The following is a 25,873-nucleotide window of genomic DNA, read 5'->3' as shown; positions in this document are numbered from 1 at the left end:
TAGCTACAGGCCTCCAGCTAGACTCTGTGCCGCTGATCACAACCCTCTGAACTCTGCCATTCAGTTAAACCACAACAGTGCCCTATACTTCTGCAGAGTTCACTGTCCTTCAGCAGAGTATAATTCCATTTACCTAAAAGTTTTATCTGTCTCTGATAGAAGCTTTTGGGTCCCAGGAGACATCCCTCTGACAAACAAGGAAAGAGATCAGCTCTAGAAGGCATGTCAGGCAAAAAGAGTTTTTTCTAATGATTTCAGTGGTATACTTCCCGTAAAGCCATACCTTCCAATTCTAGCTGTTTTCTTCAGATTAAATGGTTTAAAGAACCCCATAAATATATTCCCCAATATACTGTAGCCTCAGAAAATCAATAGTATATGGTAGAAACTTCATTTAAGGAAAACTGAATTATCTAGACAATTTATCTAAAGCAGCTTTGAATTTTACAGATCATCTGTTCCTAAGATACATGTATTCATGTAAGCATGGTATATTTACCTTCCATTTCTTAGAAATACTACCTTACAAATATTTTAATTGCCTTTATTATGACAAAGTAATAATTCTCCTATACCTACTAACTGTTTTGAAACTATAAACTACCCTGTGCTGTTCCCACAGTGAGCAAGAAGCCTGAAATAACAAGCTTTATTCTTTCATTTCTTTTTCCTCTTCCCATACTCTTGCACCCCCTTCTAACTTAACTCCCTCTCTCCACAGTGATGTAACCTTTGTGTCTCTCTTACCTATCTAGGTCAGTGTTAGATCCTCTGAAGACATAGTTTTATTGACATCCAATAGACACAAAGCCTGATCTAAAGTTTGGACATGCAAAAATATATATAAATATTTAATCTTGAGGTTCAGTGACCCACAAATTTGCAAATCTGAATGCATCGGTATTTCAAGTTTACCCTATGTTTATAGGTGATCACAACCAATAAAGTCTGTGAGAAAGACAGCAAACCTTCAGGTAGACCACAGAACAAAGAGATTTTATCCCATATACAACAAATCCCTTCCAGTCTCAATTGTGTGGAAAACATGTGTTTCAATCTGATATCTTTGTATACTATAGAGATTTCTTTGCTTTTAGTAAATACAGTTTATAAACACTCATAATTCAAGAATTTTAAATCAGTAAAAGTCACAAGAAATAGAATTTCTTTATACTATAATCTCAGAAAAAAATCCACCATCAAGCACAGAATTATCCAATTTCTTTTATAACTAACTTACTGCAGACAACTCATTAAGTCAGATAACCTATTAAAAAAAAAAGTAGCCAACTAGTGCTTTAATAGTTGTTTAGGTATAAAAGTGTAAGTAGACAATAGCCAATGAATCCAGAATATAGCTACAAAGGGAGTGCGAGGTTAAAAAAAATAAATGGCTGCTTGTGATGGATGCACCCACTCTGAATGAATGAACAGGACTTTGATTCAGGCATCACTGACAAGTAGGCCTGACTGAAATCATCTTTGACGTGCAAACCTTGAGTCTAGATCACACCTTATGAGGAGCTAACAGTACCAGCCTGAGCTGGGACTAGACAAAACTAAAACTTCTACAGCTTACACTCCAGCACATACACCAAAGGGGGGTTTGACTACAAGTCAACCATTTTATGCTATAAATATCTGTAGCCCCCCAAAGCCCATTGAGCTCTCCTGTACAGCAGCAGGCTGCACAGTAGCAATCTCCCCCTCAAGCAGATACATCTCTTAAGGCTACTCCTCAAGGTTGAGAGACTCTTTACCCAATATCTGATATCTACGAGGTAAACATTTTAAATTAGAACTAAAAGTACATTGTATGCTCGCAACACATATATATACATCTATAGCTTAATTATTGGAAGTGTAAATAGTAGAGTGTTTGACCACTGTCTAAATCATCATCCATCTGCTGTCTAAATTATCATTTAAACAATCATTTAAATAATTTTCAATCAGTGTTTAATTACCATTCAATTATTGCTTAATCACCATTTGATCACTATTTAATTTTGATTCAGCCATCGATTAACTATCATTTGATCATCCTTTAATAATAATTAAAACTCATTTAGTTAACCCCATAACGATGACTTCTCTTAATAATTCACCTGTGACACTGCTGCACGTGCAAGTTCAAACAGAAACATTCATTAGGGGTGGAGGTGTCTGCTATGAGGGTAAATGAAGGGGGGGAGGGGGAGGGAGCGGGCACGCAGAGCTTTGTTTCCTTTATTTCCTTGCGCGTAGTTCTATCCTGCTCCTGTAGGCGGGGTGAAGCCACGCGAGACAGTCGTCGCTGCTCTGGATTCGGCTCTTTCCGCTTCTCCACCCCTCCGGGGGGGCAGGAGACGTTCTCTTGACTACGCGCGGAGTCTCAGTTCCTGTATAGCCCTCAGTCTCGGGGAGGAGGAGGTTGGTGACTCTGCAAGCGATGGCGGCAGTACTGTGAGCCATCTCGCGTGTGCCTTGTCCATTTTTCCCTTCTCCCTAGCCGCCTCCGCGTGGGAGCGTGCGGGTATGTAGGCCTCGGCAGCAGTCAAGAGGAGGCAGAACTGATGCGAGCGGACCGGCGGGTTCGGGTCTCTCCTTATTCCGCCGTTCTTCCTTGATTCTTTCTCTTTCTTGCGTCTTCCTTTCGTCCTTCTGCGCGTCTCGCTCTGTGCTGCTGCCGTAGAAGGAAGAGGTGGTAGCACTGCTAGTTTTGTGCCCCACGCCCTCTTACCCTTCACTCTCCAAGAAACAGTCTGGAGCTACCTGCAGCGTCTCCGACGTCGGTCGTGGGGTTTCTCGCTCTGTCCGCCCCCTCCCTAGGAGCAGGTACGCGGGCGCTGAGGGGCGGCTGGGGGGGATGCGGGCTCAGTTGCCGAGTGGGGGCGGGGCGGGGGAGGCACGACAACAACACGCACTTGGGCCTCCCTGCGGCGTTTCCGCTGTATTCTGTGAGGCGAGGGGTGGCAGGGCGTCTCTTGTCTCCTCTGGCGGACTTCTTCCTCTCGCTCTCTGACGCGGCGGGTGCTACGAAGGGAGGCTGCGGGCAGGGCTGCCGCGCACCCCGCGCACCCCTTAGTGGGGCAGACAAAGGGAGCGAGATGATGAGGCTTCCTCAGCCCTCGCTGGAAGAGGGGCGGTGGGGAATGAGGGTTGCTGCGCGGCACCCAGTGCGAACATGAATCAGGGATTTGTGAGAGGCCCTGACGCTGTGGGGAGTGCCGCGGGCTCTATGTTTCCTGCTTGGCATCCCCTCCTTCCTCCTCCACCCCCCGCTTCGTAGCCTAGCAGCCCCCGAGTCTTTTGTGTTCCGGTGTCTTCGGGGGTGGTGGAGAGAAGGCGACTGAAACGTACCACGCTTTGAGCACTTGGCAATGCCTTCCTTTTTTGTCTTACTCATGGAGGTGGATTTCTTATTGGGAAATGTCCGGGTTTGATCTTTATTCTTCGCATTTACTTTGTCTTTTTGTTTCACCTAGAGCACTGTTAGAGAGGCGTATACCTGAAACATCCTTACTATTTGTTTGATTTTTGGGTTTTTTTGGTGGACCATTTTCTAGCTGAGGATATTCAGATAAATAAGTATTTATTCAGCCAGTTTAGCTCCATCTCTGACTCAATTTTAAATCAATAATAAAACCTTGGAATTAGTTTATATTTGTGTTCCCTTTATTATATTAAGTCTTAGGATAACTTTAAGTGCATTTATTATGCACTTCATGTAATGCATAAGCGTTAGGATTCAGTTGTAGCTTATTGGAAGTGCGCTCTGTGCAAAAAAGGCCTTGGTTACATTGATCATTCCAATAATCTAAATATTTGCCGTTATTAAGTTGACTATGCCTCAGGTTAGTTGTAATTTGGAACTAAAAAGATGTCTTAGTTATGCGACTTTGTTAACTTTAAGGATAATTAAATTTTTATGTTTCCCTTTTACTTTAGCTGAGTAAATTTCCTAGTAACTGAAGATCAGTGACATAAATTACTGTTTAAGTTAACACGCTGAATAAAATGGCTCTTTTTTTTTTAATATTGGGAGGTCAGGGTTAAACAAGGATATCTTTGAGGGTTAAGACTTCTTCGAAGCTTTTGGGGGTAGAAGAGATCTTTATAATTTTTTGCAAGGGTTTGGTTGTAACCACCCAACCAAAAGGTTGAGGAATGTATTTGTAAGACTGTGAGAGAGTAATCATCTTGCATCTCTGATCATAGCTAGTTGTTTCCTGTGCTTGCTGTGAAATAGATATGAAAATGTCTGAGGTGACTACCTTGTGATGATGCGTTTTCTTGATTGAATTTAAGTATCTGCACTCCCTTTTCTTCTAGAAAAGAAGCTGTAGTCATGTTAATCGCACTTCATGTTTTCCTCTTATGGTTGGTGTATGCTTGGCTGCTTCAGTTCTGTGGGTTGGAGTTGGTAGTCTTCAGAGATATAAATAGAAGCTGATTTTAGAGGCCCCTGTTGACATGATTTTGTGTCTGTGCCTTTAGCTTAGCCTTTCACACTGCAGCCTTGTAACAGGCGGAAGCTAATGTGTTCACCTATGTGATCCAAGTTTGAGAGAAGTTCAGGAAAGCAGATATGTGATGGTATTAGCTAGTTTTCTAGGGAAATAGAACTGAATTTCTAAGGCTTTAGCTAGTTATTGATCTTGTTAGAAAACCTCATAGGGAAGAATTGGAGAAGTCTAATCTGTGTCTTCTGAAACTTTACTTTCACTGTTGGTTCAAAAGATTAAATGGTGTATTTTAATGTCCTGGTTAGCAGGTTAAATTCTGGAAAGTGTATTATAACCTAGTGAGATGATACCTAGACCTGGAGTGTGAAAAAGCATGGTTTCTTAAGCATTGGATAACAGCTTGATTTTTCAATTAGGGGCATGTATTTCAAGATGTGAAAGACTGTGCTGACAAAGGAGCCATGAAGAGTCTAGTTTGTAATATGTTAATACTAGCATTAATACCTAAAGCTAAACTTAGTAAGTGGTAAAACGTGCTAATTTGAAAGCAGAGCAAGTCAATTGAGATAGCATTCTTGATAGTGCTTTGAACATACCTGCATAATAAGGGCAGAAGTACAGTATTTATTTGTATTATAATAACATAGAGCTACAATGACATGAGAACATTTTTAGGTCTTAAATTTTTCTGTTGAGTCTGTTGACTTAGTGTATGGCTGTAAACTGCCATAGAGGTATATCAGAATAAATGTAAGTTCACTTTGTAGTACTGAAACAAAGGTATAAATTGATGAAGTCCTGTGACCGCCATCAGGCAAGCAGATTAATTTTACTCTTCTGCTTTTGATTTACTTTGATCCCAGATGTTTAGATTAGCTAGACAAATGCTGCTGTCAATTAGTTGTCATACTGTTGAGATATATGGTTACAGCTTGTAGTGTGGCTTTTTTCAAGCTATGAAAAGTATTTCTTAATACATTAGAGTTAATTAGCATTTGGTATGTTTTTCTCATAAGCCTCAGCAGACAAATATCCCTTATCCTCTTAGAGGAAGGTAGTAATCTAGTTTTCACTAAAATGTCTCCAAGTGCCATAGGCAGTACTTCCACTAAATCTAAATTTTTGGAGCACAAACACAATATTATTCTTGTCTTCAATTTGTAGTAGATAGCTTGATTACTATATTCCGGTTTTATTGCCATTGGGAACTAAAGAGTTGGTTATGATACCAGGTTTTCTGCTAGCTTTGTTTTGCAGATTAACTACCAGTGAAGGTAAAGTATTTTTATTCGCAGAGATGAGGGTTAGCATTATCTACCTTTGGGAGGTACAAAAGTCTGCCTATATCTTTAAGACAAAAGATTTAACTGGCTTTTTGGAAGTGCGTAGGCTGTGTAAATGGATGTATTTGACAGTCCATAATTGTTTTATTTTTCTTGGATGAGTAAAATCTGGTCTAAGCTTATTTCAGAAATGCTTTTTGATCATCTGTTTTGAGGGCCTGTTGTATCCATGTTGTTGCCAACTAATAGTATTGGGCTTCATATACAATTTAAGCAGAGTTAAAGGTCTTGTTATGGAAACTTCTAAAGATATAAAATACAGCTTTGAAATGACTTGCCCATGCTTCAGTGGATATTTTTTTTTTAACATGTTGAAAAAGTATGAACTGCTAATAATGGGATTAATATCAGAATGAGGCAAGATCAACATTACTGAAAGTGGAGTTCATTCTTTTGGAGACAGCACAGCTTATCTTTGCAATCAGAATTGTTTAGTAGACCCAAACTTAGTCTTTCTTATTCTATCCATCTAGCTGTGGAGGTTTTTTTCTACCCTGTAAGTGCTCAAAGGTTGGTATATAAAGCTGTTGTTGGCTGTTAAATTCAATTTTGTTGTAACCTGCATGCACAGCATGGTGTCTGACATATATTACTTCTCAGTATTACTATGTGTATTGGGCTTGTGTGGCAAGGTTTTGGAAGTGGGTGGGTGGCAGCTCACAGGAGTGGTTTCTGTAAGAAGCTGCTAGAAGTTTCCCCTATGTCAGATAATGCCAATGTCAGCTGGCACCAGGACAGACCTGCTGCTGACCAAAGCTGAGCCATTCAGCAACGGTGGTAGTGCCTCTGTGATAACATATCTAAGGGAAAAACACTGCTGTGCAACAGCAGCCAGAAGAGAGGAGTGAGAAACAACTCTGCAGACACAGAGGTTAATGAAGGAGGGGGAAGAGGTGCTCTAGGTGCTGGAGCAGAGCCTTCTCTGCAGCCTGTGGTAAAGACCATAGTGAGGCAGGCTGTCCCCCTGCAGTCCATGGAGGTTAACAGTAGAGCAGATATCCACCTGCAGCATGTGGAAGATCCCACGCCAGGGCAGGTGGATGTGCCTGAAGGAGGCTATGACCCTGTGGAGAGCCCATGCTGGAACAGGCTTCTGGTGAGACCTGTGACCTCATGGAGAGAGAAGGCCATGCTGGGGCAGGCTTGTTGGCAGGACTTGTGACCCTGTGGGGGATCCATGCTGGAGCAGTCTGTTCCTGAAAGACTGCGCCCTGTGGAAGGGACAAGTGGAAAGGACCCATGCTGGAGCAGTGTGAACTGTAGCTTGTGGGAAGGACCCATGTTGGAGAAGTTCATGGAGGACTGTCTCCCATGCAAGGGACCTCATGCTGGAGCAGGGGAAGAGTGCGAAGGGGAAGGAGCAACAGAGATGTGATGAACTGATTGCAACCCCCATTCCCTGTACCCCTGTGCTGCTTGGGATGAGGAGATGGAGAATTTGGGAGTGAAGTTGAGTCTGGGAAGAAGGGAAGGATGGGAGGAAGGTGATTTTAAGATTTGGTTTTATTTCTCATGTTTCTACTCTGATTGGTAATAAAATAAATTAATTTTCCCCCAAGTCGAATCTGTTTTGCCTATGATGTTAATTGCTGAGTGATCTCTCCCTGTCCTTATCTTGACCCATGAACCTTTCATCATATTTTTCTCTCCCTGTTCTATTCAGGAAGGAGAGTTAATAGAGCAGCTTGGTGGGCACCTGGCATCCAGCCAAGGTCAACACACTACACTGATAATGCTTTTTACTTCTCGGTGGTTATTAATGATGTTACTTATCAATACAATAGAACTATTAAATTATATCTTAACATTCATATAGCCATTTTAAAAAATGCAAACATCCCTTTTTGTGGGCAATGTAAGCAGACCTGCTTTAATTCTTTAACTCTGTAATAGTTTGGTGAAACATCAGTTCCTAATGTAGTTTTTGGTTTTATTTACAGCGTTGAAATGGCTCAGGAGGCAAACCAGACCCCAGGGCCCATGCTGTGTAGTACAGGATGTGGATTTTATGGAAATCCTAGGACAAATGGGATGTGTTCCGTTTGCTACAAAGAGCATCTTCAGCGACAGCAGAATAGTGGTAGAATCAGCCCAATGGGTAAGGGTTTGAGTCTTTTTTTTTGTCTAGGTGATGAGGAGAATTGCAGAATGTATTTCAGGAGATCTTCCAATAGCTGCATACTAAAACTATGAATACCAAAGGGAATAATACTTAAATCACTGTAAAAATAAAAATGCATTTTTGTGTAACATATTCTTGCCCACTTGGTGTTGAGCCTTAATTTGCATTTCTACTTGCCTTCTGCTATAAGTATTCTTACACAGTCCCTGTATTTTGGTCATTAACAATACAGTTTGTCTTTAAGGAGATGCAGTAGAATGATGAATGATTGGAAATGGTTTATAACTGTATACAAAACTACTTGACTAACTTGTACCCTGTAACTTGCTTATAATTAACTTCTCAAATTTCTGTTATATAGGGACAGCTAGTGGTTCAAACAGTCCTACCTCAGACTCTGCATCTGTACAGAGAACAGACACTAGTTTAAACAACTGTGACAGTACTGCTAGTAGCACACCTGAAAAAACAAGGTAAGATTATAGAATCATTTAGATTGCAAAAGACCTTAAAATCCTGGACTCCAACTGTTAACCTAACACTGCCAAGTCCACCACTAAACCATGTCCCTAAGTGTCATGTCTACGTGTCTCTTAAATACCTCCAGGGATGGTGACTCAACTGCTTCCCTGGGCAGGCTGTTCCAATGCTTGACAAGACTTTTGGTGAAGAAATTTTTCCTAATATCCAGTTTAAACCTCCCCTGGCAAAACTTGAGGCTACTTCCTCTTGTCCTATCACTTGATACTTGGATGAAGAGACTGATACCCGCCCCACTACAACCTCCTTTCAGGTAGTTGTAGAGAGTGATAAGCCTCCTTTTCTCCAGGCTAAACAACCCCAGTTCCCTCAGATGCTCCTCATAAGACTTGTTCTCTAGATCCTTTACCAGATGAAGGTATTATTTTGAGGTTTGAATGATCTGGGAGTGCATAGCAAGTTAAAGTAACATTGCAGTAACCTTGCCCTATTACAGTGAGTTTTTGCAAAGGAAAAAGGGACAGTGTACCTGACAGTGTTTTTTGAAACTTTGGAAATGAGAACTAATTAACATTTGGTCTTGGACTACTGCAATTAAAAGGACATTTCTGGATTATCTGGGGAAATATTTGCTACAGATTGTCTAGTTTATTCTAAGGAAGAGAGATAGAAGTACAGGTCAGGAATGTGTATCAATAACAACTGATCAGGTAGTCTATTGATGTATTTTGGTGGTTTAAGCTCTTATGAACTCAAAACTAATTACCCATTTCACTGTATGTAAACAGAAATGTGCCTGTTGCTGCTTTGCCTGTAATGCAGCAAATGACAGAAATGAGCATTTCAAGAGAGGAAAAAGTATCACCGAAAAAAAAGACCAAGCCAGGTATGTTTGCAGAGTAACACTGGGTACAACTGACTTCACAGAAGCTGACAATTTATTTACTTTCCCTTAAGTAGGCATATCCTTCAAGTGATGACCTTGAGGAACTGTTAATTATGGATGCTTCTTGAGTATTAGTACCCTTAGAATCAAGAAAAATGACTAGCACTGGAATAGTTTTCAGACACATGTTCAATTTCAGTAGATAACTTGATATTTGAGGAGTGTTTTGACTATCAAACCTTCATTTTTAAAAGACACTCCAGTTGTATCTAGGTGCAAGATGTTAAATTTTGAAGTCAATGTTGATTTCTATATAAAATCTAGCAATACAGTTCCTGCTGACTCATGGCAATCAAAATGGTTTGTTGCATCTGAAGAACAGAGTTCTTAAATTCTATTCTTCAGAAGCATGAAAGTGGGGGAGAAGGGAATACTTGATTTTAAAATGCTAACAAATACTGCTAAAGGTTCTTGGACTAATTGAGTAATCAGTAGATCTAACCAAAATATTATGTGGATATAGAATACTTATGGCATTAATTGTTTAGTGAGAATATTCAGTTTAAAAGTTTTACTCCTGTTCAGGAAGGTTGTACCTGTAGTATTTAAACTTTGAAGTGTAAAATATTTCTTTGTGTGAGGTGGGGAGAGAGTGCTTCCCTAACTACTAGTGAGTGATTGAATTAATGTTTTATTATATAGCAGTTTATTCAAATGGGTATCTTAATGTACTTGTTTGATATCTATAGGTATTGACACTTAATTTTAACAGTTCCGAAACAGTTTTAAAACATTAAAAGCTGATGTTTAATAGGAAAATCTCTTCACTACAACTGAAGATAAAATGATTTTTTTAACGTCAGAGTTAAAAATTCCAGAAGGTACCGCTCAGCACTATATAGATGCATCTTTGTCAATAAGACTGCTGTTATAGCTGACAGTTAATTGCTCAGTGTTTGTACACAGGTTTTACTATTTTGTCATGTTAAGTTAAAATTGTGACTTGAACTAAATTACAGTTGGTTTTACTATATTTTTTTTTTCATTATGTACAGACAGAGGAGATTTTTACATGTTTTGATTTCTTGTAACTTATATTATCTGAAGAGGCTTATTGTATGTAACTTAGAAATTTATACTTTGTTACAGTGTTTATAAACTCATATTGTCTTGTTATGAATTGCTACCTGAAAAAGTGACAGGCAGGAAAGAAATACATAAAATAGTAGCAGTGGTTAAATAATAGCTGAATTTTTGTCTTACTAAAACTGCCAATAAGGATTTGTCACTTTGCCAACTGTAAAGGTCAATCTTATGTTTGACACTATCCATTTTCTCATAACAAGGCAACTAAATGGTAGTGTCACGCAGCATTATTGACTAGAATGGGGGGAAAAAATTCCTAAAAGCAACTCAAGATTATTATTTTACAGGTTGAAACCAGTAAAAGCTCTGTTAAAGCTTGTGTAGAGATGCCCTGGTTTCAGCTGGGATGGAGTTAACTTTCTTCTTAGTAGCTGGTACAGTGCTGTGTTTTGGCTCTGATGTGAGAACAATCTTTATAATGCACTGATGTTTTTAGTTGTTGCTGGGTAATGTTTATGCCAAGTCAAGGACTTTTTGATTTCTCAGGCCTTGCCAGCCAGAGGGCTGGAGGGGCACAAAAACTGGGAGGGGACACAGCCAGGTCAGCCAAAGAGGTATTCCATACCATGGGACATCATGCTTGGTATATAAACTTGGAGGGTTAGCTGGGGCCTGGGGATCGTTGCTTGGGGACTGGCTGGGCATCAGTCAGCCGGTGGTGAACAGTTGTACTATGCATAACTCGTTTTCCTTTCTCCCTTTTCCTTTGGATTTTATTCTTTTCCAATGTTTCCATTATAACTATTATTGTTGTGATTGTTCTTTTTTTTTTTTGTTTAAATTATTAAATAGTTCTTATCTCAACCCTCGAGTTTTACATTCCTTTCTGATTCTCCTCCCCACCCTGCTGGGTGGGGGGAGTGAGCAAGTGGCTGCATGGTGCTTTGTTGCCAGCTGGGGTTAAATCACGACAAGAGATAATTGGGAAAACTACCATGGAATTTAAATGTTTGGAAAAAAACAATTTCTATAACAAAATTGTCTTCCTTAGTACATATCCATAAATTCTTGAAACAGTCTTCAGCTGCTCTAAAAGTAGAAGTTCATCAAGTTGGGGGTAGATTTTAGGCAGCATAGAACAGTGTCCTTATACACTATTCTTAGATTACAAAGGGTTTATTGGACATTTAAGATATACCAAGTGTTTGCTTTATTCACTAGTACATTGATCTGGTAAGTGTCTTGCAGTCAAGAAAAGCTGGCCTCAACTCTTTATAAATCCCTATTGTGTTTGGGGTAGTCCCATTTTCTTTTTTTTTCTTTCTCTTTTCCAGCAGCAGCCAGTCATGTGTTGGCCTCTTGAGGAGGAGCTGAAACAATAGTAGATAATTCATGTCACTTCATAACAAAGAGATTACTTTCTATGAGATGTAATTCTTTAAGATAGTCTGTCACAACAGTCTTTTTATTAGCAACATTTAGTTTTGTTGTCTTGCCCTGGCAATTGAATTTCATAACTGTCTATCAGATGGTAGGTCAGGAACAAACATAACCTTCAAGCAAAGTATGTCTCCTTTTTTTTTGTCTTCAGTACTATGAAGGTTTGTTCTCGTCTGCAAGCCAGAAAGTTCTAAATAGTTAGATCTGGACAATTGTCTTTAAGTCTGTGGACTAAAAGTATATTGTCTTTCTTTTGAGACTTAAACATCTGAATCTAGAAGGTTCTGAAGCTGAGAAAAATAAAACTTTACAGGTTTGTTGAGGTTGTAACCTGGGTTCTCATTCAGAACTAATCAAGTCTGAAGGCAATTAACTGTATCTTAGCATTTGAAAGAAGAAAGGTATGACGGATGTAACTGGCCTAGTCAGTTGTAATTTAGATGTCTAATATGCTATATTTTGTTGTAACTTGTAACTTGCAATTTCTTAGTTTAACTTTGTTTGCTGTAGTTCTGTAATTGAATGGTGGCATGTGTTCAGTCCAGTTGCTTATCTGATGAACTGTTCGCAAGTCAGTGGAATAAAGACCTTTATATCAAAAACTCTGGTTCATACTTGGGTATTAATTATATCATGCATTTTATAGGCTTTTGATATACTTCTAAACTTATTAAGGATTGAGTTCTAGTCCAGTCTTGGGCAAAGTCAGGATATACCTCAAGCAGTCCGGAGATATTGTTCATATTTATGTTTTTAATGTTGATTTACAGGAATTAAATGCAAAAATACCTCTTATCTAACTCCTTTACTTTCCTTGTGTTGATTATTACATCAGAGCAATACCATTACCAAGTTGGTGAGGCATAGTTGAGGTCTTTAAGAAACCTGTTTTGTTTTAGCAGGTTTAAGCGACAATAAAAGATCCATGCAAAAGAGCTGACTTACATATTGAGCACTAAACTCAAACTGTTCTGAAAACAAGTATGTTTAAATAATCATTGAGTAGATGTTCCTGGTTGAAACAATTCTGAAATGGAACTAATAATCTCTTAAGTCTTGAAGCTGTCTATCTTTAAAAATATAAGACTGAGAACCCAACTGTTGGTCCTGTACTTGTTGCTGATAGGATGCTATTGTATCTTGAGTGATGTGCAACAGACATTGTCTTGATGGTAACTAAATTAAGCCATATTTCAGTGTGATACTTAAACAGGGGTATCTGTTATATTGAAGTAAGAGTAAAAATATTTGATGTGCTTGTCAGTTGTTGGGCATGTGGGAGGTTAGTTATGTGCTGCAGAATAGTTTTATGCCAGTTCTTTGGCATCAAATTAAAAATGCAATTTATTCTTTAGCTTTTTATCATGGGCACCTAGATCAGCATATCAATTGCAGTTTCTAAAGAATAAAATATTCTCAAGCTTGATAAAGCATAACAAATACTATCCATCTTATTTTCACACATTTGCACATCTTAATGTGCAGTGTAAGGATTACATAAATATGTGGTATAGTTTCCAATTCTGGTACTGCAGAAGTGCAGTATGTTTTTCTGATGGCTTTTGGGTGCTTTTTGTACATTACCTTTATTCCTTTTTCTGTTTTAATTTTCCCAATTTTTCCATGGTGGGATTTGAGAATTACCTTCATGTAAAAGTAGTTAGAATGCTTAAAACAAGATAATTTTTTTTTTGTGTGTGCTCTCAAGCATTTAACTCTTTACTGGCATGCTTACTGCTTCCCTAGTATTGGGGAAGTTAATGCAGCTTGTTAAACTGTTAGGGTCCTATTTTGGATAATTTGTTTGGGTATAGAGATTGCTTTAAATATGAGGAGGTGTAGTGGGTTGACCTTGGCTGACTGCCAGATGCCCTCAGAACTCAGCTGTTCTTTCACTCCTCAACAGGACAGGATTTAAAAAAAAAAAAAAATGGAAAAGGTTATGGATTGAGGTAAGGACAGGGAGATTGCTTACCAGTTGCTGTCACAGGCAAAACAGACTCAACTGGGGGAAAATGAATTAAATTTATTGCTAATTAAAAAGAGAGTGGGATGGTAAGAAACAAAGAGAAAACTAAAAATTCCCTTCCCCCCTTCCCAGCTCAACTTCACTCCTTTATTTCAGACTCTTCTACCTCCTCACTCTAGTCCGAGTGATACAGGGGGAATGGAGGGTTGCAGTCAGTTCATAACAGTTCCTCTCTGCTGTTACTTCTTCCTTGCACTTTTTCCCTGCTCTATATCCTGTGGGAGGGACCCATGCTAGTCCTTCATGAACTGCTCCAGCTGTATTGGTTTATGTAAGGGAAAACCACTGTCACTTCTGAAAGTTTAGTTATTACTTTTTCAGAAGTCTCAGTCACTGTGGCTTGAATACTTTGGGATCAGAGTAGCATTGTTCTTCCTGTTTGTAGGACCTTTCTATGTATAGGTTGAATGGCTGTCATGCATCAAGCTTGTGGCTTACTTCCAATCATCAGACCTTGCTGTTTCCCCTCTGTCTGCTTTAAAGATGCATTGTATTTTTAGACTGAGTGAAGTAAATCTTTCCAAATTTACAACGCAACACTAGTGGCTTTTTTCAGGCACTTGTACTAGGACTACGTTGGTCCTAATCCTAGCAGAATTATGATCATAGACTAGTTTGGATTGGAAGAGACCTTTTAAATGTCATCTAGTCCAACCCCCTTGCAATGAGCAGGGACATTTTCAACTAGATCAGGTTCCTCAGAGCCTTGTCCAGCCTGACCTTGAATGTTTCCAGGAAGGGAGCATCTACATAATCTCTGGGCAACCTGTTCCAGAATCTCACCCTCATTTAAAAAAAATAAAAATAATCTTCCTTGTATCTAGTCTCGATCTACTCTCTTTTTAGTTTAAAACAGTTGCCTTTTGTCCTGTCACTACAGGCCCTAGCAAAAAGTCTGTCCCCATCTTTCTTATAAGCCCCTTTTCTATATTGCAAGGCTGCAATAAGGTCTCCCTGGAGCTGCGGCAAATGAAGAGACGGGACGCAGCTTGATGCAAGCAAATGTCAATTTATTGTACAGAAGCACGAGTTTATATATACTTTCAGAAGCTGTGTGTTTTAAACAGCTTCAAGAACCAATCTAAGCATTGCATACTAGGCAATCCCTGATTGGTGGTTAACTACCAGCAATTAACAGCAAGGTGTTGCCTTTCCTTGGCGCCATCTGTCTCCCACTCCCCTATGCTCTGTAAAGATGTCTCATCATGTTAATTGTCTAGACAAGCTCGAGCACATTCCCCTCAGCTAACGGATTGCCACGCATGGTCCTAGTTTCCAGACCGCTCCTGCATCTCCCCCTTCCTGTTGCACAAAAGAACCTTTGAAACCGAATGAGTAAAAACAAGGTAAAAGTAATAGGACAAATAAAAAAGCAACTAAGACGTCTTATCAATGTCAAAATAACCCACTGTCTTTGTTCCGTACAATTTTACAATTTCCCCTTTTTATTTTTGAACAGCTAGTACCAGTTTTGCCATGTTCTGCAGGGCCCTTGCAAACATGACAGCAACCAAGGCAATAGCAAACAAACAATACTGCCAATTGAGTGAATGGATGCCAAAAAGGCTGACATTTTCTCAGATTTTGATAACATGTTGCTGCAATGGGGTGCCTAAAATCCACGCAGCACATACCATCCAAATCCTCACAGCCATGTCCTTGAACCAACAACAAAAAGCAGTGGCAATTTTGACTCACATTCTGAACTGCCTACCAAACAAGGCGATTTAACTCTTTAATGATTTCCCTGATGTTACTCTGGATAAGAGAAGAACCGCTGCAATACGTTCCCATCATAGCCTCCTACTACATTAGCATCTACAGAAAGACAGTTATCGACATTCAAAGTGTAAACAATATCAGCTTCTTTTGGATTAACATTATACATAGATGGAAGGGCACACCAAACAAGAACTGGTTCAGTCAAAAAGTTCTAAACATAGCATGCCTTCTCTGAACATACCTCTGGGGTCATTCCCTTCATTCCATCTCTTTTTTTATGCAAAGAGAAACACTTTTACCATAACAGAGAAGCCCCTATTTACATCTCTGAGCCCGGGCACAAACCACAGCTGTATGCTCCACCAGGCTCAGGGCAGGAATCGTTCATGTAGTTACATAGCTATATATCTCTACAAGCGTGCAGACACCTATTAAACACTAGATAACCATGTTCATCTTTCCTATTCTCCTTCACAATACCTAGCTATTCTCTCATCTCTTGTTAGGTCAAATATTCTCCAGTTTCCTCTCCTATATCTCTCTTCAGACATTCTCTATCCTCTTTTTTGCTTGTCAATTGCGATGAGGCAAAGGGGGTGTGTAGCTGGGTGACCATGACCTGCTTTATGTTACAATAAACTAAACACTGAATACAGGAAAAAAAAAAAGGCATGGGAGACATAAGGCAAACATCAATAAGGTGGTTAAAGATAATTATAATAAATCCTGTAATACTTTTGAGTCATGGCCCAAAGTTTCCCAGCCGTGAGAAGAGACCAAAGGCATCCCGCCCGTGACTCTGCTGCAGGTCTTTGTTTTAAGGCCTGTAAGTTTTGTATACTTTTGTAAATTAATTCACAGTGGTCATTCAGATTCACGTAACACATCCTATCAAAGTCTTCACACTAGTGTCCCTGTGCTAATAATAAAAATCAATAGCAACTCGGTTCTGTAGCAACATATGATGGACAGAATCAACATCTGTTAATAAGCCAGAAAAAAAGAACAGTATTTGTAGTATTACTTTGTTTAGCAAGCTAGCAGCCTAATTTACTAAGCAAGTTAAGAGCGTGTACTATTCTTACAGAAGAGATTAGAGAAGCAAAAATCTGTTATGCTGCATTCCAGAACTCAGCCTGAGAATTACAGTCTGCTGTGAGTTCTGCGTTACAATCATTTGACACATGTTGGGGTTGCAATTGTGAAAGTTGCCCGTTTACAATTTTCATTGGCATTATAGCTAGTTGTTTTAAAAGCAACCCTTGAGCTTCCTGATGTTCGACTTGTTGCAAAATATTCTGAAGCCAATCAATAAAGTTAGTATTAAAGTTAGTGACTCTCTAGGACCCTGCAAGACTGTGGCAAGACTCACGCATCCTGACTGCCTTAATAGCCATCTCATTCATTTGCAAACAGTTGTCCCTGGGATACCTTGCCTGAGTCACAGAATCGGCACAGTTAATTTCTCCAGCCAACTGCTCATAGTTAACAGCAATTCCCCGATTAAGGTTTTCAGTCAAGGCCACTACACATAGCTCACAAAAATCAAATAACCACATCATATACCGTATCAGTTAGTACCATACAAAGCAATAACTTCCAATCATGCAGTGTGAGCGTATAAGGCTCTGCCATCACTTCAAGAAGGGACATAGCAAATGTATTATGAATCCTCCCTTCCTGCACTGCTTTGCTTAACCCTTTAACAGCCTCGTATTGCAAAGGCTGCCACTCTGGAGGTTGATTTGTCTGACAAAATGCTGAACATGCCATAGCAACTCCCAAAACCCCTCACTTAAGCGCTTCCCACTTGCATTCTTGCCACCAATCCCTCAGATTTCCTTTCACCCTCCCCAAAATACAATCAATGCATCAGGAGAGACGAGGGGGTGGGGGAAAGGTCTAGCTCCTTTTCCAGATCTATAGGACCTGGATCAAAAGGTTTATCAGTGTCAATAAAATCATTGTCCGAGTTGTCCTGTTCCCGTGCTTGCTCCTGTGTTGTGAGGGTCGCTGCAATCAGTGACAGAAGCTTTGGGGGCAGAGGAGGTGTGGACGGAATCGCCATCACTGATGGTGTGTTGAGAAGAGTCGCACTGTCGGTGGAATTTACAGCTTCCTCTGGTTTAGCACCATTAGTAGAATTAGTCTACACTTGGCAAAGAGTAGTCAGAATTTGCCACCATGATGTTAAATGCATTCCCGACACGGAGTTCCCCTCCGCGGCAGCATCATACAATTGGCTGCTGTATGTACACACTTTCATTCTTTCAAAGTCTCTAAAGTTTCTTGGCTGCTCACCTGTCTCGATGAATACAGGTGTTATCCTCAGGGTTTAGGTTGTCCGCCTGGTCCAGACAGCAAGACGATCGTTCAGCCAAGCCGTCTCCTCCGGAACACAGCCCTCTTCCACGAGCTGTCTTTTTTCCGTCCTTATTCTTCCAAGGCTTCGGAACACCACCATAGGGGTCACCATTTGAGGAGACTGAGGCACGGACTCCCTGATCTGACTAGAAGACCCTTTATGAGTCCATATACGTCTCTTTCTGGGGACAAAGCCTGATTCCCCATTACGGATTTCCCACAGCTCACCTCTCAACTCTGGAGGGATTTCTGGCCGGCTCCTGCTTCCTTTCAGCAGATCATTCAAAGTTCTGTGGGATTCGCTGCATGTCGCTCAGTTAGGTGATTCGAGAGCCCTTCACATCAGATCCCTAAACGTATCACGATGGGGTCACCAATTTGCGGTGAATGAAGAGACGGGATGCAGCTTGATGCAAGCAAATGTCAATTTATTGTACAGAAGCACGAGTTTATATACACTTTCAGAAGGTGCGCGTTTTAAACAGATTGGTTCTTGAAGCTAAGCATTGCATACTAGGCAATCCCTGATTGGTGGTTAACTACCATCAATTAACCGCAAGGTGTTACCTTTCCTTGGCGCCATCCTTGGCGCCATCCGTCTCCCACTCCCCTATGCTCTGTAAAGATGTCTCATCATGTTAATTGTTGTCTAGACAAGCTCGAGCACATTCCCCTCAGCTAACTGATTGCCATGCATGGTCCTAGTTTCCAGCCCGCTCCTGCATGGAGCCTTCTCTTCTCCAGGCTGAACAACCCCAACTCTCTCAGCCTGTCTTCATAGGAGAGGTGCCCCAGCCCTCTGATCACTTTTGTGGCCCTCCTTTGGACCTGCTCCAACAAGTCCATGCCTGCCTTGTCTTCTAGGACACCAGAGCTAGATTCAGTACTCCAGGTGGGGTTTCATGAGAGCAGAGTAGAGGGGGAGGCTTGCCTCCCTTGACTTGCTAGCTATTCTTTGTATGTAGCCCAGGATACATTTGGCTTTCTGGGCTGTATGTGCATATTGCTGGTTCATGCCCAACTTTTTATCCACCAGTACTCCCAAGTCCTTCTTGGCAGGGTTACTCTCAATCAATATCTTCTACTTGGCCTTGTTGAACCTAATGAGGTTCACATGGGCCCACTTCTTAAGCTTGTCCAGATGGCATCCCCTGTGCCTGTTTTGTTCCTGATAGTACTGCATTTTACAATGCCTGTGGCTTAACTTATTGTCTTTTATTAATAATTAAAAAATAATGCCCAGTTCTGAAAACTTATTTTGTTCCCAAGTTCTTCAACCTTGTAGCAGGAGAACTGGTCTCATAAAATTGAAGTGAAACAAAGCTAATCTGGTAACCTGAGCTGATGGTTGGCAAGAGAAATGACCATGGTGATGGAGACTACGTGCCAACAAGAACTCTGTTAAGGTGATAAAGCATGTGTGCACATAACAATAACAACCATATTCCTAATATTGTTTCAGCTTTTGTCTATTGATTTAATTCCTGATGATTAACATGGTATGATTTCTGGTATTAAATGAATTTAATATATTGAATGGCATTGTAGTTGCCCAGTTAATTTGGCTTGTATGCTAGAGGGAGCTTCTTGTGATGACCAGTTTTCAGGATAGTATCTGATGAATTTGGCTGCTAATGTCATGCCAGAAAAACTAAAACTTATAGTATTTCATTTGAGACACGATTTGAAAAAGGGAGTTTTGTTTTGATGTGTGAGTTTTAGTTAAAGGGTGTTGTCCCTGTTCTAGCTATTAATCAGAAGCTACTGAGGACTTCATTATTAAAACTAATGCCAGCACAGTTAGAGCTATTAATAAAAGTGGGAAGATACTTCCTCTCTGCAGGTGTTGCCTGTTTAGAGTTATAAACTGAACACTTGAATACTGGTTTAGTGGGCCCTGCACAATCTCCTTGTATTGGGACCTTTTAATTGCCCATTTCTGCACATTATCTGCTTTTCCTTTTTGGAATATATTTTAGTTGTGGGAGAAGGATCCTGTTTGGCAGCTCTTTTGAGAAATGGGCCTTTACACTTGGGATTATCGTTGTGTTCTAGTTCCCATGTTGTTGGTTGTGGCAGTGAACGCTTCTCAGTGTTTATATGGAGGAGTAAGAGGTACATTTGTAGAAGTTGGTAACATTTTCCCTTGGATTAATTTTTAATTTTTTTTTTATGACACAATGATCTACTAGACTACCTTTTTGCCTTGATGGTTCAGTGAGCTCAGGTCAGATCACTGCTGTACTTGAACTGCTTCTTGTGAGGCTTGTCCTCCACTGGTTCAGGTGGTTTCTGCTATAGTCATTCCTATAACATGAAACTCAAATCATGGGTTACAATAGTTTAAAGGTATATCCATTATAATCTCTACCCTGACCCCTTTTTACCAGGCCATAGGGCTTAACATTGCAATAAACCCCTTGCCCCTGCTCAGACTTGGACTTAACCACAGACTGCAGTCCCTTAGGGTTGTACCTGCTCCAAGTGGAGTCTTATCTATGAGCCACAGTCTCTCCAGGGGTATACCTGCTGTGGCATAGACTTAACCACAGCCACAGTTGCTTTGAGGTGCACCTGCTCCAGCACAGCCTTCTCCATAGGCCACAATGCTGTTAGATATACCTGCTCCAGTGTGTCTTTACACTCAGCCACACTCTTTTCAGGAGTCTACCTGCTGTGTTGTGGACTTATATCCACAGCCACAGATGCTTCAAGGTGTACTTTCTCCAGTGTGGACTTATCCTTGGGCCATAATACCTTCAGAGGTAGACCTGCCGTGGCACAGACATACTCACAGCCGAATGCTTCAGGGTGTCCTACTCCCATGTGGACTCATCCACAGGTCACAATCCCTTTGACTTGACTTCCCATGGAGTTCCAGCCTGTTCAGAACAGCAGCAATGCCCTGGCCATCTGCCAGCCCACATGCATTGCCATCACTGTTTACAAAATGTTCCCAGACACAGCAGAGTAAGATAAGCAGTGAAGTGGTACAGCAAGCAGTGAAAGCAAAAAGCAGCCACTAACAAGCACTAGACTCTAATATATTGTGAGGCAAGCACAGGAGCCTGCCAAGTAATAGCTAAACAGTAATTACGGCTATAAATTTGATCTAGCACGTTCAAGATAATGACACATTTGACTGGAACCCTTCAAGACCCTTTTGGGTCCCAAAAAGGCCTGTTGTGGATTAACCCTGGTAGGTAGCTGAACAGCACACTGCTGCTAGCTTGCTCCCCCAGAGCGGGATGGGGGAGAGAATCAGAAGGTTCCCTTTTTTTGTCTGCCATGGCTTATAACTAGTGTCTTATTTTAAACAGACTGGGAATATAAAAAATCTGAAAGGAGTTTGACTATGCTTCTTGGTTTGGGAGATGTTTAATCAATTTCTTAATGCTGTAGATAATGCCTGTCAGCTAAGGTGTGTGGTATCAGACAGGCTTACGCTGTGGTGTCAGTATTTTCTAACCTGATTTTTTTTTCTCCGCAGGCTCTCAACTAGATTATCTGATACTGAATGCTTTCCTTGGGGTTTAAAGACAAGTTTAAAAGATTACATCTATTAATCTAGAAAATATTAATTGTCAAGACAAAGGAATTGCCTTTTTAAACTAAACAGCTGTGGAAACTACTCTGAAAAGTATTAGTTACAGTAATGATTTTAGTTCTGTACCTTTTGCTTTTTACCAGTAGCATGCTTAAATATGGAAAAAAAGTATCGTATATCTAAGACTGAATGGTATCATTAGCCTCAGACTTGGCAAAATAGTGTTGACACCAAACTCTTCATGCTCTCTAGAAAAATCTATAGAATATATAAAAAATAAAATTGTTGTTCCTTAGGACTGTTATAGTTATAATATTGTAGAAGAAAATATTGTTTTCCTGTATAAAACTTCTTTGGTACAAGCACTGAAAGTTCCTAGTTACCTCTGAAAGTTTGTCACTTCTGAATTTTATTTACAATCTGGAACATGGACTACTGACTGGAGGTGCTTTCAACTTCTACAGTGAATTGTGAAATGGGACTTGGATCTGTGAGGTCTTGTGTTAGTGATAATAGGCATATGAACATAATTAAAAAGTTAAGGGAGGAGGTATTAATAGTAAAGATAATAAAATATTAACTATAAGGGGTTCATGATGTCTGGAAAAATCCATTTTTTACAGAATACAATGCTTATTGATCCAAAAGGTTCTCAACTAAGAAATCCTGTTTGTGTACATAAAGTTGGCTACAAATGAGTCCTTTAAGCCTATGTTCTCAATCATTAATCCTGGAATGTATTATATAGTTTGCTCACTATCTTTTTTTTTTTTTTTTTTTTTAAAACAAACAAACAAACAAACAAACCCAATAGATATAATCATGCAACTGAGTGTCCAGGAAAACTGAACAGGAATAGACTCCTTGGGTTGTATGTGTTAAAATTGTTATATGAACATACCTCCCTTGACTTTCCTCTACTAATTTGAGTATTAAAAGGATTTTAATCAATTGTTTTTAAAATCAATTTTTCAAAGAAAACAGATCCACAGAAGTTCACAGGAGGACCCACTTTTATCCTGCAGAGAACTTGAGTAAAATGTGACAAATTTGACCAAAAGTGTTCATGACAAAGGCAATTGAAAAAGTGATTTTGACTCTACCTGCTTGATCATTAAGGTTGCATATAGTACAAAGATACAGATATCCAATGTAAATATGTACTTTTTTTTCTTTAATTTACTGAAAAAAGTGTCTGAAACGAGGGCTCTTTTGAGCTGCATGGTTTGTACTGACATGTTTGGTGTATCACAGAACCAGTGGTTTGAATCTCAAGAATGTTAGCTGCTCTGGTTGACTGAGGTTTTAGATCATCTGACTTTGCAAGTATAGTGGCAGAGTAACTTGGTGCTATGATAAAAAAGCACTACTTTAAATGTCATTTGTTTATAAAATATGTTCCTACCGACTTTTCCACAAGTACCCCCTCTGTTCAACAACTTTAACTGACAATGTTATTATTGTTTTAGATTAATTGAAACTAGATAATATGACTTTTAATGTTGTATGTACATGGAACTTCTGGAATGCTTTCCAAGCCTTTACACCTAATATGGGTGTATACAGTTGATAACGCTAGGTATTCTGTATTTTCTAGATGATGGAGCAGTGGGGAAAACTTTATCTTTCTGTAGAGATAAAAGGGAAGCTAACAGAATACCTATTCTACTTAGTACTTCAGACAAACTTCAGGGTCTTAGTAGAGGCAAATTAACTGTTAATACAAGCATGCTACTGAGTGGCTAGTGAAGTCAAGAAAAAGGAAAAAATTAACCTTTGTTTCTCTTGCTTGCTTTAACAGTTGTTACTCAACCAAGCCCATCAGTTTCTCAACCTAGTATTTCACAGAGTGAAGAGAAAGGTTCTGAACTGCCTAAACCAAAGAACAATAGATGTTTCATGTGCAGAAAGAAGGTTGGCCTTACGGGTATGAGAGCACTTTGTCAATATTGAACAGATCTATATGACTAGTTGCCTCTTACTAGATTAAATTTGTTGAAATATCCATAGTCATTAATGTCCGTTTCACTTAATCTGTTTGTTAAAGTAGATGCAAAATACCCCCATTGTACTGGGTAAGCCCTTATAGCTTGCTTAAGTCTGAAGCTTCCTAGTAATGCTGCTTCTACTTTTCTTTGTACAGGATTTGATTGCAGGTGTGGAAACTTATTTTGTGGACTTCACCGTTATTCTGACAAGCATAACTGCCCATATGATTACAAAGCAGAAGCTGCAGCAAAAATCAGGAAAGAAAATCCAGTTGTGGTGGCGGAAAAAATCCAGAGAATATAAACTAGCCTACTTGAGAAAAGACTGACTTGTTTTATTTTAATATACCCTAGGAAAGTGTTAAAGAGCAGATGCATGGCCATTTTCCTTTGTTCTCCAGAGTTTTAATTTTAGCTTTGTTTGTCTTTATGACACTTCAGAATGTTTGAGTGTTTGTTACAGGCAGAATTGGATAGATACAGCCCTTAAAAATGTGTATGTTCTCCTCAGAATGTGACTGGATGATCAGAACCTGCACAGGAATACACATGCATAGAAGACAGGCTCTAGTTTACATGTGCTGAACAGATGCATACTATCTGCATGTTTGCAGCAATTGGCCTTTTGAGATGTTCAAGGTATATGACACCAACCAAAGATTATATGCCTGTTTGGGAGAAGGATATGTCAGAAAGGTTGTTGGGTTTGCTCCTATCATTTAAAATTTTGTTCTACTTCTAGTTTCCACACTGTTATTTTTCAGCAGAATGTAAGCTACCTTCCAGTAAGATGAGTGGTGGTGTCATAGTTAATAAAAAGTCTTTTAACAATTGCAATGGGAAAGATGGAAAAAAAACAGATATATATGAAAGAAAACTATTTTGGAACAATTATGTTAACTTTAGAGTCATAACAATAGTTTCCCAAAGGAAATGTCCTGTTAGAAATTTAAGAACTGGCTCGCAACAGTTGTCTGATTTTTCTTGCAAAGCTAAAAATGTTGTGTAGCACAGTATTGTGCTAAGATTGATTTATAACACAAAAGCTTAGTGTGTGGTGTTTTGGACATACCACAGCAGCTCTGTCCAGTGACACGTGCATCTGTAAGTTGCAGAAGTATTGAAGCAGTTTATTAATGTCCTTATTAAATTCAGTGTGTTCTGAGTTAAAAAGGCTATTAGGAGCTTTTTAAATGAAAAAAAAAAATTAAATGTAATAATTGCATGTGCAACAACTGTTGGGTATGGAAAACCATACCCAACATGACTCCTGTAGACTTAAATGGGAGCTGGAACCACTCTTGGAGGGCTGCTTTTTCACTTCTAATTGTACTTGGGTGTAGGACTAGTGTTCTTGGGTGTATTGCATGGGCTCAGTTATCTACAGCCTTGTATAATAACTAGAAAGGGCAGTATAGTTCACTGATGCTTGTCTGGTAATATCACTTCTGTGTTATAATGGAAGGGGTTTTTGTGATGTATGAAACTTGTGGGGTTTTTTTATATAATCAAGTAGACTAGTATTATAGTAATGCCTCTTATCTGTAAGTAGCTGTATATGTACACGAGATGCTACTTCTGACTTTTATTGCAGTGTTCAGTCCTTAAGGTTTTTTTGCTACTAAAAGCATTGGGCTTTTGCTTTAATTTTGTTCTTCCAATTTAGGTATTAGATAACATGTACAGATAGTTTATACTTGGATATTGCACATAATCACACTATCCAGCATCTCTGCTCTGTATTATATAAATAATAAAAATCATGTACAGAAGGAAATACTTTTTGTGATAGCTCATTGGTTTTGCTTATTGCTGTAACTTGGAAGTGGCCCTGTAGAGGTTGGGGGTACAAAGCTTGTACTAGGTTTGTATAGATGTTTTTTCCTTAAACCCAATGTCCTTGTTTCTTATTTTGACATACCAACTTGTTTAAGATTCTTTGTTGAGGTCCGAAACGTGAACAGCTGGAATACAGGTAACTACTTGATGACCAAAGATGTTGGCAAAAAACAATGTGCTTAAAGGGAATGAAGGAAATATTAGCAGTAAACTTTAAATATTTGTGGTTTGTCGTGTGTTTTTGTTTGGATTTTTGGTGTTGGTTTTCGGGGGGTTTTTTTCTCCTTTTGGCTATGGAAGTTATTTCCAGTGGATCTGTTTTAATACAGCCAGTATACAGACTACAGTGTTTTGTTCAAATTTTTGCCAGCAGGCCTGGGCAGAGTTGTCTGGGTCTGTATCCAAATATGGATGTCACATATGCCAGACACACTTCCCAAGGAAAAACAAAAGTACAGAGCGCACAGCACATATTGACTTTGGAAGAAGCCATCTTCACTGACGAATAATACATAAAAATTGTTTATCAGAAACACATGTATCCTGTCAGTCAGCTAGTACTAACACTCAAGGAATAAG

At 39.5% G+C, this 25,873-nt stretch overlaps 1 protein-coding gene across 4 annotated transcripts; it reads left to right on the top strand.

Annotated features, from left to right (window-relative positions):
- On the top strand, window positions 1-25,523 carry LOC119140772 (AN1-type zinc finger protein 5-like). Of its 4 annotated transcripts, none has more exons than XM_037372346.1 (7): window positions 1-2,412; window positions 7,732-7,889; window positions 8,275-8,386; window positions 8,521-8,706; window positions 9,182-9,279; window positions 23,269-23,394; window positions 23,611-25,523. In XM_037372346.1, exons 2-7 carry the CDS (start codon window positions 7,739-7,741, stop codon window positions 23,757-23,759), a joined length of 822 nt encoding a protein of 273 aa, XP_037228243.1. In that variant the 5' UTR covers window positions 1-2,412; window positions 7,732-7,738; the 3' UTR covers window positions 23,760-25,523. The 4 variants fall into 4 exon arrangements, with proteins under 4 accessions (XP_037228243.1, XP_037228240.1, XP_037228241.1 ...); XM_037372343.1 differs by having other exon boundaries at window positions 1-2,515; XM_037372344.1 differs by having other exon boundaries at window positions 1-2,817.
- The last annotated feature ends 350 nt before the right edge of the window (window positions 25,524-25,873 follow it).

The sequence above is a fragment of the Falco rusticolus genome, chromosome W, assembly GCF_015220075.1.
Source record: "Falco rusticolus isolate bFalRus1 chromosome W, bFalRus1.pri, whole genome shotgun sequence".
In the NCBI taxonomy this organism is placed as follows: domain Eukaryota; kingdom Metazoa; phylum Chordata; class Aves; order Falconiformes; family Falconidae; genus Falco; species Falco rusticolus.
The sequence above is the reverse complement of the archived record's forward strand: the minus strand, read 5'-3'. Positions and strand labels throughout refer to the sequence as shown.